We start from the raw sequence: 19,553 nt of genomic DNA on the forward strand, positions 1-19,553 counted from the left end.
GGGTGACCAGTTCTAGCTGGGGGGGAAATGTTAAAGATTCTCCTGCAGGGATAGGACTGCAAACCCAACTAAAGAGCAGGATGTGCTTTGAAATAGCTTTTTCCTTGTAAGGGGCCTTGCCTGTGAGGTCAAGGGATTGTTTACTGATGGGAACAACTACCATCCACAGCACTGAATATATGGCAAGGGATTGCCTGTTTGACCCAAAAAGCCATTTATCTGCATTTCCTGCCACCATCAGGCTGAAGCAATAAAAGTTCAAAGATATCTTTTGAACTAGGGTAGCAAAGGAGGATTTAAGCATGGGAACAGAAACAGGATGGACAGAGCAGACAAGCCAGGAAACAGCTGCTGCTAGCTGAACATCCAATTACCAGATAGTGCCCCTGTGGCAACATTGCCTGCCATCCCAGTTTACTGAAATGGAAGAAGGAGATTTCTGAGAGAGAAGACCTTTATTCTGTTTGTATCAGCCTGGACAATACATTCCACAAATCAGTGCATATATAATCAGGAGTGAGTGTAAGCTCTTAACAAATATCTAAAAAAAAAAAAAAAAACCAAAACCAAAACCAAAAAAAAGGCAAAAAAATTGTAATCCTGAAACATCGACTAAAAAAATCATGCATACATAAGGGAACAAATTTATCCTTGACATAACTAAAACATGGCTGACAGACTTCTGTCCAGGAAAGAATATGGTCAGGTATTTAGAACAGCTCTGGACCATATATTTGACCATGCTGTTTTTCTCCACCTTTTTGCAACAAGGAACTGTAGTAGAACTGAAAAAAAAGTGTTTATCTTCTGTATGTATGCACATTATATTTACCCACACGTACACATACATAAACAAAATGATTCAGGGAAGACTGTTGTACATCATCACTTACAGTAAAGAGTTAACAATAGACACAGAAATAGCTCCATGCAAGTTTTGGGATGTACACAATAAGAACATTCCCAGAGTCAATTCATTCATTCTTGTCCACAGGCCTTGAGTGGTTCATAGTGTATGAACCACTGGGCAAGATGCAGATGCCTGGGAAGCCAGACAAGGCAGAAGGGTGTTTGGTGGCAGGAAGGGACCATGCTCAGCACTCAGCCCACTGTCCAAGCCATGCTCAGGGGTCTCCCCCCAGGGCATGCAGTGGGAGAGCTGCTCGACAACCCCTACCCTTCCAATGCATGCACCTCTGCTCACCTCGGTGAAGAAGCCTGCGATCCCTGCCTGGCATGAACCGTGCTCCTCCCCATATTTCTTCTTGTACTCTGGATGGGAGAAGGGAAGAAAACAAACTGTGGTCATCCCTGGCACAGCACACACTCTCCACCTGAGCCATCTGCCTCACTACACACACAGCCTGGAGAGAAACCAGCATGCAGGGCTCTCAGGTTTTATTAGTGGATCTGCCACCAACATGCACCATGCGGCACACTCACCCACATCAGCAGGCAAAGCAAGGGGCCAACTGGAGAGATAGCCTGAGTGCTGCCTAGGGAGATGCTAAACAGGCAGTTTCACAGCAGCACGATAACAGTAGCAGCATCGCCCCAGTAAAGGTGTATCAGAAGAGGCTTCCATCTGTGGCAGACAGATCTGCCAGCTGGAAAGGGGGTAGCAAAAGGTGATACACATGTCTGTGTGTGACTGACCCTGCACTAGGAGGTTTAACCCACAGGCCCATTACTACCTCAGAGAAATAAAGTGATCTTCCCCCACAATGACAGTCACCAAAGCCCCAAGAAACATTTCTGGTGGACGAGTGTTTCAGGACACCAGCCCCAGGAAGAAGACAGTGAGTGAGGAAAGGGCACTGTGCTTCTACATGATCAAACAACAGTCTCATTTGCCGGATGCTTAGATCTGCTATTTGTCATGGCCACTTGCTCAAAGCTCCCAGTTCACAGGGAACCCACCAGCATCCTATAGGTTTTGTTTCTGTATTTTACGTAGCAATTGTTTGCCCTGTCAAACCTGAGGAAGGTTTTTATCTTTTTGATGAAGAGAAAAAAATTATTTTCAGAAATACATTAAATTCAGGGCAAGAAGGAGGAGAAAAGAGGAAAAAAAGAAAATCACTTTTTGCCCTGCCTTAATTCAAACATTTTCAGCTTAGGAGCATTTGAAACTTAGAACCGGATCAGAACCTTTGGAGTTTTTTTCCAGAGCATTATTTTCCAATATCTGCCATAATATTACCACTTCCTGTGTATTACAATCATTAAAAAAAAAAATAATTACCATATAATGTGATAATTGTGAAACTTTTTTATATTTCTTATTTTAAAAGCCCCATTAAAACTCACTGCTAAATGATAAAAATTCTAATGAAATCAATAAGCAAATTGCCTCCTTGGAATCAAGCAAGTTCCTTTGAGTTGAATTTTATCTTACTGAAGATCAAAAGGAATTAATTATAAGAACTGCTATGTTCTTAGAGAATTTTTTCAAAACGCTGTATGTAGACATACATACACACACCCCCATTCTCCCTTTGATATTATATATAGTCTCTTCCTAATACCATATGTTCAGATTTTCAGAAATTTGCTGAGGTCATACCAGTTGCACAGGGTGAGGTTCAGTTGGAGAGACCATGCAGAACAGAGACTTGATCCACAAATTACAATCCAAATGCCTAATGCCCTTGGCCAAGGCAGGGTCCTGCCAAAGCAGATGTGTGTCTCAGCAGACCAGGAAGGCCAGAACACAGCTGGGTTTTGGGGCGGGAATGCATGATAACAATTCCACTTAGAATTGAAGCCCATATTTGCCCATAGCTAATCAGAAACTGCTAGGGCTTTGAATAGCTAGCTCTCCACATACAGTCTCTCATAGAGCCACGCAGTCCTTGCCTGGGGAAAAAATATTTTTTTATTGATGTGAACATTTTTTTAATTCAGAAAGCCAAGGAGAGGAGCTTTATCCCTCTAGGATTTCCTGAAAAATAATTCTGTGCATGTCCTAAAGGCCCTGCCTTTGCTACAGCAGGATTCCCACTCCTATACAGAAATGCAATGAGGCAGGCCAAGGCCCATTTGGAATTAAATCTGCTGAAGAACATCAAGGATAACAAGAAAGGTTTCTTCAAATACATCAACAACAAAAGGATACTAAGGGAAATGTGAGCCTACTACTGTATGAAAAGAGGGACCCTTGCAACAGAGGTTGCAGAGAAGGCTGAAATACTGAATGCCTTCTCAGCTGCCTGTTTGGAAGACTGGGGTGACATTTGCTTTCTTCCATTACTCAAGCCTTTTTTGCTTCAGTCTTCACTACACCAAGGACAGTGAGATTTTACAAGTGGAAGCGCAGAGTCCCAAACACCTCAGACATTGGGGCTGTTTGAGAATTTAAACCTCTACTGACACAGAGACGAGATCAGGACCACATTTTGGGGAGGATCAAGACAGATGCAGTCTTCCCCAGGGGGCCAGCAGCCCAGTATAGGCATTCACTGGGCTCCTGGATTCCAGCCTAACCCTTTCAGCACAAAATCACTCTTCCTTGTCAGCCCACCTAACTCCCATCTGCAGTGGCATATGCCTGCCTCCACACTCAAGCGGGGTTGCTTTCCACCCATGCACCCATGGTCACAGCCAAGAGTAGACATCCATCCTGGACAGTCGTGTCTCAGCATCACAGACTTCTGTCTCCTCCCGAGGGCCAGTCTGTCTCTCACAAGCAATGGATAAACCCAAAATGGATGAAAACAAAGATTGCTTCTACCTCCCCTCCACTTCAGCGCAGAGTACTGATACCTGTCACTCGTACGGCACAGCCATCCATCCAACAATCCATAAAGTGAAGCAATCAACTAGATGGAAATTGTGCAGTTATTGTATCAGCTCACAGTTTTTGCACACCTGAACAGCAACATTTGCATGAGGTTTAGATTCATTATTTTCCAGGTAGCCCCAGGCAATAACTGCTGTCATGGATAGATTTTTTTTTTCTACACTTCTTTCTTGTTCTTTCTTGTCTACTGCAAACTGCTGTGCACCACTGATTACAGAGACTGCAAGCCACTAAACCGCTGCAGCAACAGCTGATAGCAAAGCAGTAAGTTTGGAGGAGGTTGCTGCCTGTGCAACTTTGAAGATGTGCCATGAAGAGAAGAAGATGGTAGTGGTTTGTAGCCAGGATGATCTCAAGTTACAAGAGAAGTGAGGCTGAGGAAGGAGTAATTGGATAAAACAATGCATAAATAAAAGGAATAAGCTTTGATGTGTGGTGTTGTTTAATTCTGAAGGCCAATGCTCATCAACTTCTCTGAACAAACCTCTTTGCAAGTCTCTAAGACTTTGATGCGATAATATAAGTTAAGCTCCAGAGTGCAATAAAATCCTGTATCTACCATCTTCACAGATGTAAACTATCATTTGCACTGAAAGCTTTTTCACTCCTATCTTAGTGTTTCACTACTCTATGAAGAAACAGTAATAACCTGTCTGACATAGCATTGTGATACTGAATTTCCACCACAAAGCAGGGATGTTTTGATGGTTTCTAGAAAATCAAAAGTGGTTTGGACTCTGTGGGAGAACTTATCCCTTTGGAAGCAAGGCATATGAGCATGTGCTGTTGCCCTTATTTACTAATCAAAGAGACCATCAGTCTTCCCCACTGCCACCACTAATTCTTACCACAGAGGAGGAGGAAAGCACTCCAGCTCTCCCCATTAGCTGGACTGTCTCTCAGAGTACACACAGTTACCCTTCTTTGCAAACTGAATGCATTGGAGGAATGAAGAGACAGCTTCCTTTTTTGAAAAGCCATTAAAACTATGGGAAAAATAACAAATTGAAAGCATTGACTGGAAAACTGTGGCTCCATATGTCAGCTATACCACAAATGACATCCAGCTCATCTAAACCAGATTAGTTCCTACTGAGAGAGATTGCATTTAACTATTAGGCATGCTGTTGATCTCATTTTTTTCTAAATTGCTTCTAGACTTCTGTCAATCCTTTCAGGGAAGCCAGACAAGAATAAGATGGACTGAGACTACTATGCTGTTGCACCACTACCATCTAGTTAGATAATTTCCATTTCCTCCATGGATGGAGACTGATACGCACCCACCTGGCCTGTGTCCTCCGCCAGTTCAGGCTTATTGCCTTAGCGGCACTAACAACAGGGCTTCTGGAAGTGAGCATGCTACAGTCTAGACCTATTTGCACATGGCAAGACACTGGAATCTCATCAAGCAAAGGCACGTGTCCTAGTGCAGGGTTTGCAGCCATGGGTCTGGTAGCCCCCCAGCAATGGCCGCAGAGGCTCTCAGTGTAGAAGCACTTCAAACGATGCTTTGGGCTGTTCCTTAGTGTCAGTGGAGGAAAATTTCTTCTGCTCCTTCCAGGAAATGAAGGAAAAAAGTTACAAGGATGACTGCAAACTTATTTCACACCAAACCTTAAACAATGAACTGTGTGACACACCACAGTTATCTCTCTCTTTGAGCTTGTTTTATACAAATTTAAAGATTCAGGAGGAAACAAATGCAGACAACCCTCATGACACTGTGATTTCATGTCTGATGGGGTGAAGGAGGTGGGTGGAAATCACTCCCGAACTTTCAATTTTCACTTTAGCATGCAGTGAAATTAAGCCAGCATCTTACTGCACCAACCCTGCCAACTTTCCACTGGTTGCTCTGCACATACTAGGCCCACACATCTCTATTTTCTAGCAATTCCTGGCAAATATCCTGTCTGATTAACAGCAGTTTTACTCCAAAGACATGACGCACAGATAAACACAAGCCATTTGTCTCTTCCAGAAACCACTTCCCTGTCACGGCTCCAGGAAAGACAAGTTTAAGGCAGTGCAGGAGCACAGGCTTGGAGGGAGCCCCAGCAGCATCCTCATGTGTGTATATGAACCACAAAGTTAATATTGGATGATTTGCAGTGTATGACCTCAGCATGAGGCCTTATCCTGATTTTGCTGACAGTAACAAGGAGGGCAGGGGGACAGGGAAGTACAAATACAGTAGGACGGTGCTCACAACAGAAAGGCTTATAAAGCTTATTTGTACTCTGCTGCCTAGCAGTTGGCATGGCTGGGCGAAGACCCTCAAAACTTCTCATATATCAAATAATGACCAATTTCAGGGGTGGGAAATGCTCAACGCACAAGTGCATGCCATCTTCAAAAGGTGTGTGGGTTTGCAATGTCAGATCCCCAGGCAAAGCCCAGAGGGAGGTAAGGAGCCACCTCAGAAGAAAGAGCGGGTATGAAGAGGACAGAGTTCTGTCACAGAGTTGGCTTCACAGGCCACCCAGCTAGGACACGGTGACTCGCCAGCAGCAGAGAAACTTTCCAGGACATCCTCTGCCTTATCCTTCTCCCACATATTAATGTCAGTAGCAAGCGTGCTGCTGGCTGTTGCCAACTCTGGACAGGAGGGCAAATGGATAAAAACAAATAAGTAAATAAAATCAGAGTTCTTGTCCACAAGAAGAACATCTTGTCCTCCAAACACCCATGCTTTCTCAAGCTGCTACAATCAAGAAGTGAAAGATGATGCCCAGGACAGAAAGGAGAAAGCAAGTGGGTGCTTTCCCCAAAATGTTTCTCTCAAGGCCAAGAAATCTTACGAGATAGCCTATCTTCTACCTAACAATACACTCATGCATCTAGTTTTGTTAATTGCTCTTGGCCAAGAAGACACTGCCTCCTGAAGTCTTTAAAAAAGGAAACACGATACAAGAGTCTCACATGCACCAGAGAGGGGAAAATTAAAACGCTGCCACATGGGATTTGGAGCAGAACCAAGAGGCGCAGCCATGGCTCAGAGCTGGAGCCCTCCGTCTGCATCTGTCTCACACCAAGACCTTTGGAGGATCCAAACAGGGACCTTATAGCACCCAAAACACAGCAGCGATTTAGTATGAACTGTTGCAGAAGTACCCCAAAGTGAGCAAAGCAAGCCTTCCCCCTGCCCCATCTTCTAATCCCCTGACAAATCACAGTGCAAAAATTAAAGTGTTTCTATATGATAGGTAAACTGGTTCATGATTGCAATGTAATTCAGAATTTTTACTCTGTGCCACAGTGAAGCATTAGAGGCCAAGCTCAGATCAATATCTTCTCATTATTTACGTTAGGAGAGAGTTGCTGTCTCAAAAACACAGTTCAGAAACTTATTCCTCCGGTAAAGTGCAACCATGCACTTTACCACTCACAGGATCCGTTCAGTCATTGTGCTACTCTCCCAACTTCATCCAAAATCCAACTGCCACTGGGCAGCCACACATTACAAAGGAAAAAAAAAAAAAAAATATCAATAGTAGTGAGTTACTGTAGCAGTTAGTGTAGCAAGGAAGGTAAGCCCCACTCCCGGCCCCACAATCCTTACCTTCATAGCAGGGCAAGAGCTGTCTCCCATTGGACTGCAAGTTGGGAGGAATGATGTTGCAGAAGCCGTGGGGCAAGATGTACTCTGTCTCATAGTAGATGTTTTTCCAGCGGTGTGCACATGCCTGAATAGATCATATCACATGGGTTATTAGCCCACAGTCATAGGAGAGCCCTCTGACCAAGGCAGAGCACACATGAACAGGACCATTGAGCCCCACAACCCCATTGTATTCTCCTTACATCCTACGCTTTCTACATAAAGTATCTTCTGACTGTTCTCTTCTGCAGCTCATGACTCTACCTGACCTGGCAGCTCAGATCTCAGTATTCACATATGCATGACGAGGAAAACAAGACAGCTCAGAGCATATCAGAGCTCATGCTGGAGATTCCAGGATCTCTTATTGTGCATGAATCCTCACAGACAGCAAAGCTTTTCTACCTAAAGATGCACTAACAGAACATAGTCAAGCCACATAAAAGTGAAAAACAGGAATAAAGACATTGAGAATACTTAGAAAGTTACTAAGACCATATTAGAAACTTATCCCACCAGAGGATGCATGTGTGAGTCAAAGTTTTTTTTCTAGCAGGAAAGGCAGCTCTGTTTCTGGTGACAGATGTGCTGAGCCTTGCTTACTGGTAATGAATTTAAGTGAAAATGCCAGAGATTTTGTAGCAACAAGTGTGGCAACATTAACCAAGGTGCAGATGAGTTGCACAGGTTGAAGTGCCTTTCCCTTCACAGTGAAGAATGAAACCATCCTGAAAAACCTCAGGACTCATCAGCACACTTGCTCAGTACAACTGCCATGCACAGGCACACATGCAAGCAATGTAGAGCCTGGTTCACAACTTCCCACAACTCATTTGCTCCAAAAGTTAACACTGCACTGCTGCCAGACAAACCACAAGTTGCCTTGTGCTCAGGGTTAACTTGGAACAAAAGGAAAGAAAATGTAAAACAGCAAGGGTTTTGAACTTGAGCACATGCCAGGCCATATCTCCAGCTGGTATAAGTCTATTCTGAAGTCAGAGTAGATGTGTCCATTTGTATCATTCAAGGCTTGGCCCCATGCAAACAGAGCAGCCTCTATGCTACAAATCATCTCCTCCACATACTTTCAACTTTTCCTCAAAGCTTTGTATCAGTCCCCTTCACGAACCGAACATTTGACTGCATCCCCCCCCAAATGAGATACCCTCAGTCTTCCATCCCTGTGTGCTACCCCACCTTTCTGCCTCAGCACCTCAATGTTGTTAAAAATTATATCCATCCATAATGCAGGCACAGTTGTGTCACCTCTCCAGTAAAGGATGTGGGAAGTGTATCAGCCACTGAGAAGCTCAAATCCAGCCACCACCAGAGAAAGGCCCCTTATCTCCAAAAAGACATAAACAGGTAATACTACTCCCACAGAGCAAAATCAGTTGTGCAAAAGCCTGTTCTGTATTAGCTGTGCTACACTTGGAGTTTGATATTTTTTGCTTTCCTAACTTCCAGTGCTCAAGGAGAAGCACATACCTCCTTAAGATCACAGAGGGACAGTGAGGGGCTCTGGGAGCTGTGGAATGTTCTACACCACACTGTGCGGGGCAGGCTATCAGCTGTGATGCAAAGGATACTTCTGAGGGCACCCAGCTCCACAGCCAAATGCATGTGAGAAGTACTGCAAAGAGCAGCTTTGGAGACTCCCTTATGTGCTTTAAGGAGCCTCAGTTATGATTTCAATCCCTATGCACTACTCATTCAAAATTCAACAGCAAAAAAAAACCAAACAGCATATGAAATTATAGTTTTCAGCATAACTGGGAAACAGTTTCTCTCCTGATGGATCTGTGCTCTGAGCACAAACATACACATGCACAGCCCTTTCAAAGACGGTGCCATAAAGACAAATACCTTTAAAGTGACAGTCAAGTCAATCCCAATTCTGGATATAAACTTAAAAGGAAACAGACCAAGAGTATTTTTTTTAAATTATGGAAACATAAAGGATTGTGGTATTGTAAATCCCTTGATGTTTTGTATCTCAGAAACTTCAGGGGACTCTCCTAGACATTTCATCACAAGCAGGTGGCTTTGCTCAGGAGTGAGGTACAGAGGCCAAGAAAGATAGAACAATGTAAGGAGAGAAAAAGCTGCTGGGTAAAAAGTATGTTCAAAATCAACTGGAAGCTATGGGCTCAGTCTAGCACTTCTGGGCACACTTACCTACTCTGTTAGGACTTGGATTTTGTTTGTCTTTTTTTTTAATGACCATTTTTCTGTACCTTCATCATGATGTGTATTCAGGCACACTATAGTTTACCACTGACTGCCTCAGTCTGTGGACCTCCAAAGGATGAGCTCCACTTCAGTTATCTGAGTCAGGGCTTCACCAGACTCCCCCCCCATGCCACAGCTACAGAATCTGACATTTCCCAATGAACAGGAGTTCTTCTTCGTCTTTAAAATTCATTTCTCTGCAGCTAGGAAACGAGCACATTTGTCTCCCTGCCACGACAAAGCTTGTTCACAGCTGCTTTTGGTTTTCCTGTCTTCCCAAAAGCATTTAGAGTTGATTACAATACACTGTCGCTGCATCATCCAATGTTGCTGAGGCAAGATAATGTGCTACCAAAGGTGTCCAGAGCCTTCCCTCTTCGACAGCACATGTCTGAAGAGGTTTTTGGAATAGAGATGAGTCACCTGAATTCGATGCTGTGGAGCAAATTTTAATGTTTTTTTTTTTTCCTGAAGTGATTGCAAACAACTGACAGCCAGTCAATGCACCCTATTTTAGATGCAAGCTATGTGCAACGAGGAAACCATCAGCACGCTTTGGTACTCAGCAGCTGCTGCCAGGGCACAGGCTCCAGCTCTACCATGGAACAGGGGAGAAATTATGCTAACTCTTGAAGCAAAATAAAATGCTTCTGAACAAAGCAAGCCGAGTTATCTATTGATGGCTGACACTGCATTACCCCAATATAATGAATAGGCCATTTCAGAACTGCAGACACTTTGCTCTTTTCAATGTTGCAGCTGTGGGCTTTGCACCACAGGAAGAGCAACACAATGACAGATGTTGCAGGTTTTTAGGAAGAGCAAGACTGAAGGATGTGGCTTATCTCCAAATCATAATGCACTGTCCCCAGTTCCTCTCCCAACAAAGTAAAAGGAGGAGTTTCATTGTTTCAGTTTGGAAAGATGTAGCAATCTCAGCTGTATTATTGCAGTACTGAGATTAATGCAAAGATGGACTGATGGTATATCTGAGGAAAGGAAGCTTTCTTATTTAATCTTACTTCTTCATTTCTTCACATTCTCACTGTCTGATGCTTTCCTATTTAGACTGTCACACAAACACAAAACTCTGATTTAGTAACATCCTGGCACAATATGGGCTCAAACACAATCCACATTTTACCAAAATTCTAGCTAAAGCCCCCTGGAACACTCCTCACCTTCCCTACAGCCCCTTTCCGCTAAAGCTGGTACTCTTATCAGGCAATTGGGGAAGGCTGATAAGAGAAAAATTTAGGCCACTAACCAGTTTCAAAACAAAAGCAACAACTTCTTTATACAATCTACAGTTAAGTTGTGGAACTAGTTAATCTAACACAGGACCTCAAGAGCATGAATATTTCACACAGGTGAGTACACTTATGCAAAAAAAAAAAAAAAAATTCATCCAGGGCTATTGACCACAAAGATATTAGTCTGACTTAAAGGAATTCCCAGAAGAAATGCAGTAAATAGAGTTGTAATGCCTTACAATAGACTGCACACACTCCTATCTAAAGAGACTCGCTCACGTTAGCTAGTAATTTTGTTAAAAAACTAAAAATTTGGCAAATATGTCTAGGAACGCACATTTAGACATGTTTTCTCAGAACACTAGTTTCTCAAAGGGGCTTCAAAGAAAAGTTACATTTTAAAGAAATACTGATCCTTAAAATTATAAGAGCACATGTACTAAAAGCCATCTGCTCATGGGAAAGTCACAAATCTTTTTCAGTAAAAAGTTATCCCAAAACAGAATAACAATGACCTGAAACAGCCAGGTAATTTCCATCCAAAAAGGAATCTGCGTGCATTCATTCCAGGCACGCAGATGTGCACAGATATATAATTAGCAGTTGAAGAGCCAGTGCTCTGGTTATAAATATCAATGAGAATTATATATTTAAATATCCTCAAGCATCTGGACATGATCTACTTGGTGAGGGACAGCATAATCTTGTCAGAAGGCTGCGTTAGGGCTGCTTTAAATCAGTGCCACTTGTGGAGACATTTTACTAGCTTAATCTGCACTGACACAAGCACACCCCCAGCTGCGTATTTTACTTTAGCTACATTTCACTTTTAACCTCCTTTAGGTGTGAAGATTCTATCCCTTCAGCCCCAGTTTAGGGCCTCACAGCCTGCCCATGTCTCTCACCCTTGTAGCCTCCACTCAGCCAGCCAGCAAACAGCCCCATTCTTGGTGGTTGCCCAGCTTTTTGCCCTACCAGCACTCGCTTAATTTTCTGCTTCTGTCTGGGGAAATGACCCCCAAGCATCAGCTGCAACCTGTTTCCCTTTGAACCAAAATACACAAAACCATTATTCTTAAAATATAATATTGACAAAAATGTTTCAGCCTAAAAATGTTTGCCTAAAAAAGAGTATGAGCTACCTTCTAAAAATGGATTAGGATGACTTTGTCTAGTTCAGCCTGATGACTGGACAATGAAGAGGATGCTGTGTTTTGAGGTAGCGTTATCCTCAGTGCAAATAACTCCTCAGTTGTTACACAGGACTGAGCACACATATACCTCAGGATAACCCTTGAAAACATGAATAGCTTACACTATCCATGAACGCCTTAATTTTGTGCTCTGCAGTACATGTTTATAGGGTATGTTATTTATATCTCTTTTTCTCCCCTCCTCCTCTAGTCCTGACCACACTTAAGAAATCCAAGAAAAGTAAAGCTAGCCCCTATAACACTGGCAAGCTGTATACCAAAAGAGATGATGGGATAAAATATCACAGTATTAAACCGTGATAAAGGTATTAAAGCCACCTGCTCCCTTCACAGGGAAGCTGGTGTGCAAGCATTTGGGGCATAACCATTTGGACTGTAAGCACATATTAAAAAAAATACCTTTGTGGGAAGCAGCTTTGTCCTCTGGCCTTACACAGGTGGTTGGCACAGTAATCACTGTACAAGATCTTTCTCACTAGCAGCTTTTTGACAGTTTGATGCCATGTACCAGGGCAGTCCCCTGTCTCGCTAGAAAGATGGGGCCAACTGAAAGTTTTCTACTCACAAAGAGCAGTGTCTAGAATTAGACTGTTGTCAGGATTACTCTGATAATAGGAAATTAATATAAATAAATAAAAAATACAGCCACAAAGACTCATTTTACATTTTTCCTTGTAAGTTCTGACATGTAATACATATGTTCAAGGAAAATAAGCATATTCCCTACATAAACACAGGCAAACTACAAAAAGAACAAACTAGTAGGTACCTCCCAGACAAAGTTCCATTTATTCGGCTCAAAGATATAATCTCTCAGGTTTAGGAAGAAGCCCTTGGGTGACATGAGTCAAGTGTGATGGCTTGGAATCTTCCCTCTATAAACTGCATTTTTGGGCTGGGGGCTCACTTTCCCTTCTGCTTGAAGGAAGAGACTACAGAATCTGCTGCCTCTTACTCTGGACTCAGTCACTGCCAAACACATTAATCCTGACATGCTTACCATTACAATCAGACAGCAGCAACAGTTTTAACGAGATCAAAGAAAAGCATGGACTTACCAGCACACTTCCACCAGCCTTTGGCTGTCTAGCCAGGCTCACACCCATCCATTCATCATCTCTGTCTTCTTTACAAGTCTTTCCACAGGGTGTGCCCCGAGAATTGCCTACAGAAAGACAGTAAAGGCAGCAAAGCAAAGAGGCATGAGTTTTAAATACCCACCAAAGAATCCTGACAAGTAAAGAGATTGCCCTTTAAACATCCGATGGCGCTTTACTTTCCTCTTGATTATTAGTTCTTGAATGCATTAATCAGGACAATGCTCTCACTCCTAATAGGCACCACACAACATACATAGTTGACAGACCCTGTCCCCAACAGCCAGCAGCTATTACAGCATGTCCACAGCTCTACTTGAATAAACCACCAAATGATCAAGTAAATGGGAGAGACATCAGATTGCCTCCAGAATGCAATTAAAGCAAAAATTACTCTTGCAAATGAGATAGGGAGCGCTTAAAAAAAAAAAAAGAGGACGAAATCTTTAGTCCTGTCAGGCAACATTCACAAATCCATGATAATTTACATTACAGTAGCAGGACAAATCACTTAGCCAAAATGCTGTTTTGTAAGCTTCATGAACAGAAATTCTACTTGACTCAGTATAAGTATGAAAAGATGAACAATACTAACATCACTTTTTTTATAGGCAGAGAAAGCAACATGTTACCAAGAAAATCAAACTATTAAAAGGCTTCAATCTTCACCATCATTATCCAGCATGAGATTTTAAATTAGAATTTTACTTTAGGACTCCACCTTCCTCTGACTCAGACAGCACACCGGAGAAACTGAAGTCAATCCTGACCAAGTGCAATAGCGTACATCTCTTACTGAGAGCATTTCATCACAAAGAGCAAACTCCAGGAATGATTTGCTGCATTATGGGGGAACCCACAGATCACCGGATTACTAATAACCCCACACATCATGAGGCCATTCCTGCACCGCCTCGGGTCATCTCACGCACCCTTACTTCAGCACTGCCTGGAGCAGGCAGCAGCACTCCAAACCACTCGTATAGCCACCAACACACTGCAAAGTTACACTGAAGCAGGTGAAGAAAAGACAGCAGCTTAGTGTAAGCAGGGAAAAATCCACCTTTACCTGGTTACTTGTTGGAAAGAGCGAGCAAGGCCACTGGGAGGACACCAGTATGAGGTGGGATGTTATTTTGTAATGCTGAAGAGAATAAGACACTTTTGCTACCATTGCTCAAAATCCATCAGAAAGGCTGATGACTCCTTGTCAGTGTTTTGGGGCCAATTTGAAGCTGGCAGAAGCATTGCTAGCCATATGGGTTGGATTTTTTTTGGTTCCTTCCATCTGTCCCAAAGCATCATAACTACCTACCTCGTCCCATATCCAGTTCTGTGCATCTTCTGTGAGGATTGGTATGGACTCGACATTTAAACACTGCTCCTGGGGACTGAACAGAGGTGCTGTATTTAGATTCTGCCTTCGGAGCACCAACCAAGACCCTGGAAACCAAAAGCAAAGTAACAAGTGATTAATTTCAGGAGAAAATTAAAAAAAATGAACAAACACACCACCAAGGCTCCCATTGCCAGAGCTTCCTCAGCAAAAGCACTTTTCTCAGCAACCTTGTAAAATGATGATACTGACTCACAAATTGGAAACACCACACACAATAAAGGCATTTTTCCACAGTGAAGGCATAAATACTTTATCAAGTTAAATTTCCATTAAGATTGTAACACATTTAAAGTTACACACCCTCACCACACACACACCCAAAGCATTTTGGAAATCATTAGGATGGACAGCTGCATCCATTTTTCCTCAGTTTTAGCTACATCCCTGTCAACCCAGAGCTGATACACACACCCACAAGAGGACAAAATCTGAACCTTCATGCTTGCGAGCCAGTCCAAGATTTGTAAGTTTGTTTAGGAAGTGGAGGCACAAAAAGCAATATAAGCAAATCTCTTCCACAGTGCATTGCTATCAGCCAACTTTATCCTTGAGGCTGTGAAGACTTTACTTGGACTATTTATTCCACATGAGACCTACTGTTTCTGAGAAGCACCAATGCCCAGTTCTGACCACAGGGTTACCCTTGAAAGATGATGAGCACCTTTTAATTACTTGTGTTAGGATCCAGTTAAATTGTTTAGCAAGCTGGCATCTACCTGCTCATGCCGTAAGGGATGCCTTTTCAGAAGGATTACAGGGGGAGCACAAGTATTAAGTGAGTCCTTTCACTGCCTCCTCATTAAAGGGACAATCTTTCTCAACTAGTTATGAGTCCAGATCTAGGCACATGAGGATGAGGATGGAGGTTAAGCAGGAGGAAGGCAGATCAAGGGAGGGCAGTGGGGAGCACCAGGTAGTTAAGTAACAGTTCTGCAACGCTCTTGCTATGTCAGGCATGACAGAGCTTCTGCATGTAAAAAAATTCTCACTGAAGTTAAACCCAGGGCAGAACTAAGGGCAACCATCTCTGAAAGGCTGAGGCTCCAGCACTCCTGTGTGCGGACCCAGCCTGGTACTTGGCAGGCAGCAGCTGACCAAGGAAACACTGCTCTTGGTTTAGCCACTAAAGGGATAAAGAGCTACTGATGCAAAGTCAGTCTGTATACACAACTTTCCCATGGCACAGATGGACAGCCCAGCACCAGTCCCAAAGTGGATGCTTTCCCTGTTTTAAACAACTTTTCCTTCATCCTCTAAAGTTACATCCACAATCACCACCCATCATCACCATCCCAGTAAACACAGGAAGACCCAAGACACAACGTGTGCATGTGTCCAGGGTCAACCTGAGTCATCTGGAAGAGCTTCTCCTGCATCAGAGCCTCATCTATACCAAACAGCAGTACGTCTCCACTCCTGACACACTCCCCTGGACATAGGATACAACAAAACTATCCTGTGGCCCTTGATGTGTTTACAAAAAGAAGCGAAACCCCTGCATTAAGTGACCATTTTCTCTGAAGTTTCTTGGGCTAGGCTGTATCATTTGGAGAATTCTGATGGGGTTGCAGTCTTGCACTCTACAATGCACATCATGTTTTCACAAGTGAGAAGAATTAATGTCCAAAATACTTAAATTGCTAAAACCTACAAAACCTGCACACATTGGGCAGCAAGTGAAAAGGAGTTTGAAATAACAGCTCCACATGGAAATCCCACTAGGCAGGCTGCAGGTATTTCATTTACACAGGCAATGAATGCTTATCATTCACTTATTGACATTCATGAGGTCTAACAAAAATAAATATTACTAGCTTAAATAGTTACAGGTTCAAATTGCAAGTGGCAAGAAACTGTTTCTATGACCTGTTATAACAATCAGATAATGTAGGCCACACTGATCTCCAGCTTACAAGAAGCTTTGCTCTAACCTAAGAAAAGTAAACACAATTCAGCAACTAGTGCACAAGAAACTTTGCGTTGTAGCATAAAAGATAGAGATGATGGAGTCTAAATTACAAAGATTTTTCAGCTTTCTTTAAAAAGCCAAATGGGAAAATTTAATAATTAATGATTTGAGTAGGCTACTGACTCAGATAATATTGCTGTCTTGAGCAAATACACCTTTCAAAAAGAAAATGTCTGCTGACATTTCTTCACGTGGACTGAGCAGAAGGAAGCAGATAGTGACACGTGCCAAAAGCAAATCTCTTTCAGATTGTCCTGAATATCCATTCATTCAAATTTGATATTTTACCTACATCCCACACTATGTCATCTTAGGATCTTGTCTCATTCTTTCACTCTTGCACCTAAAACCCAGCAGTTAAAACCTTTGCAGATCTCCTGTTCCATCTGGCATGATCCATGCTCATCCATGTCCTGAGATGGTTACCTTCAGGGAAATGGGAGGTTTTTTTGTTGGTTCACATGCTTTTTGGTTGGTATTTGTCACATACCAATTATTTCAATTTTATTCAAAGGTTTGAGACCGGAATATTTCATTTACCAGCATAAAGACTTGCTTACTCTTTCACTAGTTTGTAATGGCTTAACTGTTGTAAGAAAGTCACCTATTTAACTGTCATGAGACTTTCAGCAGGCCTGGATAGAAGACTCATTTCCATCTAAATATTTTGGGACTCCTTGAGCAAAACAAACACCTGTTTTGTATCTCCTCTATACATTTAAAACACTTGTGAAATCTTTTGTGATTTCTATGAAACAACGCTACAATCAGAGAAAATGTTTTTCGTCTAGTACCATATCAACTCAGAAAATCATTTAAAAAAAAATCTTAGAGCCTAATACAGTCTTCTCACATTTAAGTGTTGTGGAGTCTTGCCTGGCACAAACACAGAAGATATAAATACAGCTAGCAGAAGTACAACCTTCCAAATTCACTCTTGTTTAAGCAGTTCTGGTTTAAAATAGCCTGATTTTTGTGGTATAGATCTCCAGTGCTGCTATACAACTACTTGTGCTGTCAGCAAGCAAGTACCAGCAGTTCTCCAGCCTTTTGCCAAAAGGCTTACTAAGCGGATAATACTCTCTGCACAGATTATAGATGACTGCTGGTTCTCACCACAACCATACTATTCTGTGGGAAGCCCCTAGAATATTTTTGAGTAACTGCCTGAAGATACTTTGAAGAAGAAATCCCCTCAAGAGAGAGATTTCTTCCTATGGAAGACAACCGAGGGCAGAAGGAGTAGAGTTCAGGGCCTTTTTAGAGTCACTTTTGCTTGAGGTGCAAAAAAAATCTGTAAGCAACAGCCTCATCCCACTGGTTCTGTGAAAAAAATATTGGGGTCTAAACCAAAATAAGGAGTAGCAGGTAGAAAGGCCACAACCCTCTCTTCTTGCATTCATACTCACATAAGGAAGTCAAAACACTTTCATCTGTACTGAGACAACAACACAGCTGCATGGCCAGAAACCATTCCACTGCAGGAGTCACAGCTGCCAATATTAATGGATGACAAGAAGCTTTCTTGGCCAAAGGGAAATCCGCACCTTTGTAAAATTACTTCCTGTAGAACACTAACAATCACTTCACTGGTGATTTACCCTCGGGCCATACAGATTTGGAAAATAAGTGCTGCATTTAACAGAAGAAACAGGGAGAAAAAGTGCAGAGCTGACTAAATGGCTGGAGAGATGCCATGCACACTAAGCATCAGCCTGCAGCATGTCAGCAGCGATTAGGCAATCACAACTCAAGGACTGTAGGTACCTCACCTCACTGCAATGTTAAGTGGCAGGGAAAAAAAGTCTTTAAATATCCTTGCATACCAGAGCTGATTTCAAAAGCAGTACCAGAGGAGGGTGCACTGCCATCATATCCCAGTTGAGCTTCTTCCCTTTAGAAAGATCTCTTACTTGCAATAAAAACCCCAGGTACTTGGGGTACACTGAGGATGAAACCTCAGTGTTGCATCCATTACATCCACAGCAAGAAGCAGTAGGGCTGGATGACCTGTGACCAAAGACAGCAAGTTCAGGTTCCCCAAAATGCCATGGTAACACCTACAGCATCACTGCTTAGATTATGCAACACAACACCCAGCCACCACAGGGTCGGTCTGTCCCAGCCTTTGTTCTGGTTGCACACGAGTACATGACACACTAAAAAAAACACATCCATCAGCCTGAGATGCAGAACAGCCTTCATTATTTTAGCAGCAGTGCAATCCAGTGAAGAGCAGGACTGAGGGAATGATGCAAGAGCACAGAAAACAGACTCATTCCATATTGTAAAACACAGCAGGACACCATGCAATTAAACTGACTCCACTACTTTTTCAAGCCAGATCATTTTGCCAGGAAAGATAAAGTGGTCACCCTGGACTTGCTAGGGATTTGAGGGTGTCAGCAAGAAGCGGGAATAAAGAGCGGAAAGGAGAGAAAATAAAGTAATGTTTTAAAAAAGAACAATCAAAGATTTCACATTATTAACACTTTTTACTGGGGAAAAAAATTGACATTTGTTTCTTTTTAAACTGTCTGGGGTCATTTTTTTGTCATTTTTTGAGTCTTTAGTCGAAGTTCCAAAATTACATCCAGAGAACAGAAGCACTTCAGCTTGTCTCTGCTCCAAATGCAAGTAGCCACCTGGTTCCTCACTCGGCTGAAAATAGCAATGATAGGTAACTGAGTAAACTTATCAAGATTTACAGCCATAAAAGCCATTTAAGGAAGGAAAAGCAGATATCATCAGAAATACATCAGCAACATCAGCACATCTGTGATAATAAACTTTTTTTGAGATAAAAAAGTGTGCAAAAACACCTTCTAAATGGAACTATCTTTGCAATCAACTATTTCATAAAAGGTCAAAGGCACTGACTTGCTCCACTATTGTTGTGGTGGCTGAACACTCATATTCCACTATAATTTCTGCGTCAAGGACTGTGTACCAGCTTGACTACTCACATTTATCTGATGTAATA

General features: G+C 42.4%; 1 protein-coding gene across 1 annotated transcript in view; it reads right to left on the reverse strand.

Moving 5' to 3' along the window:
* Positions 1–19,553, reverse strand: part of ITGA9 (integrin subunit alpha 9) — a 225,011-nt gene that overhangs the window by 202,034 nt on the left and 3,424 nt on the right. Inside the window, exons 2-5 of the mRNA XM_017822886.1 lie at positions 14,518–14,645; positions 13,164–13,270; positions 7,368–7,491; positions 1,205–1,272 (exon numbers count right to left, since the gene is read on the reverse strand). Of these exons, the coding sequence (XP_017678375.1) occupies positions 1,205–1,272; positions 7,368–7,491; positions 13,164–13,270; positions 14,518–14,645 (427 nt within the window). The remainder of the gene's footprint in view (positions 1–1,204; positions 1,273–7,367; positions 7,492–13,163; positions 13,271–14,517; positions 14,646–19,553) is intronic.

Source organism: Lepidothrix coronata, unplaced genomic scaffold (assembly GCF_001604755.1).
Source record: "Lepidothrix coronata isolate B3197 unplaced genomic scaffold, Lepidothrix_coronata-1.0 Scaffold3, whole genome shotgun sequence".
Taxonomy (NCBI): Eukaryota; Metazoa; Chordata; class Aves; order Passeriformes; family Pipridae; genus Lepidothrix; species Lepidothrix coronata.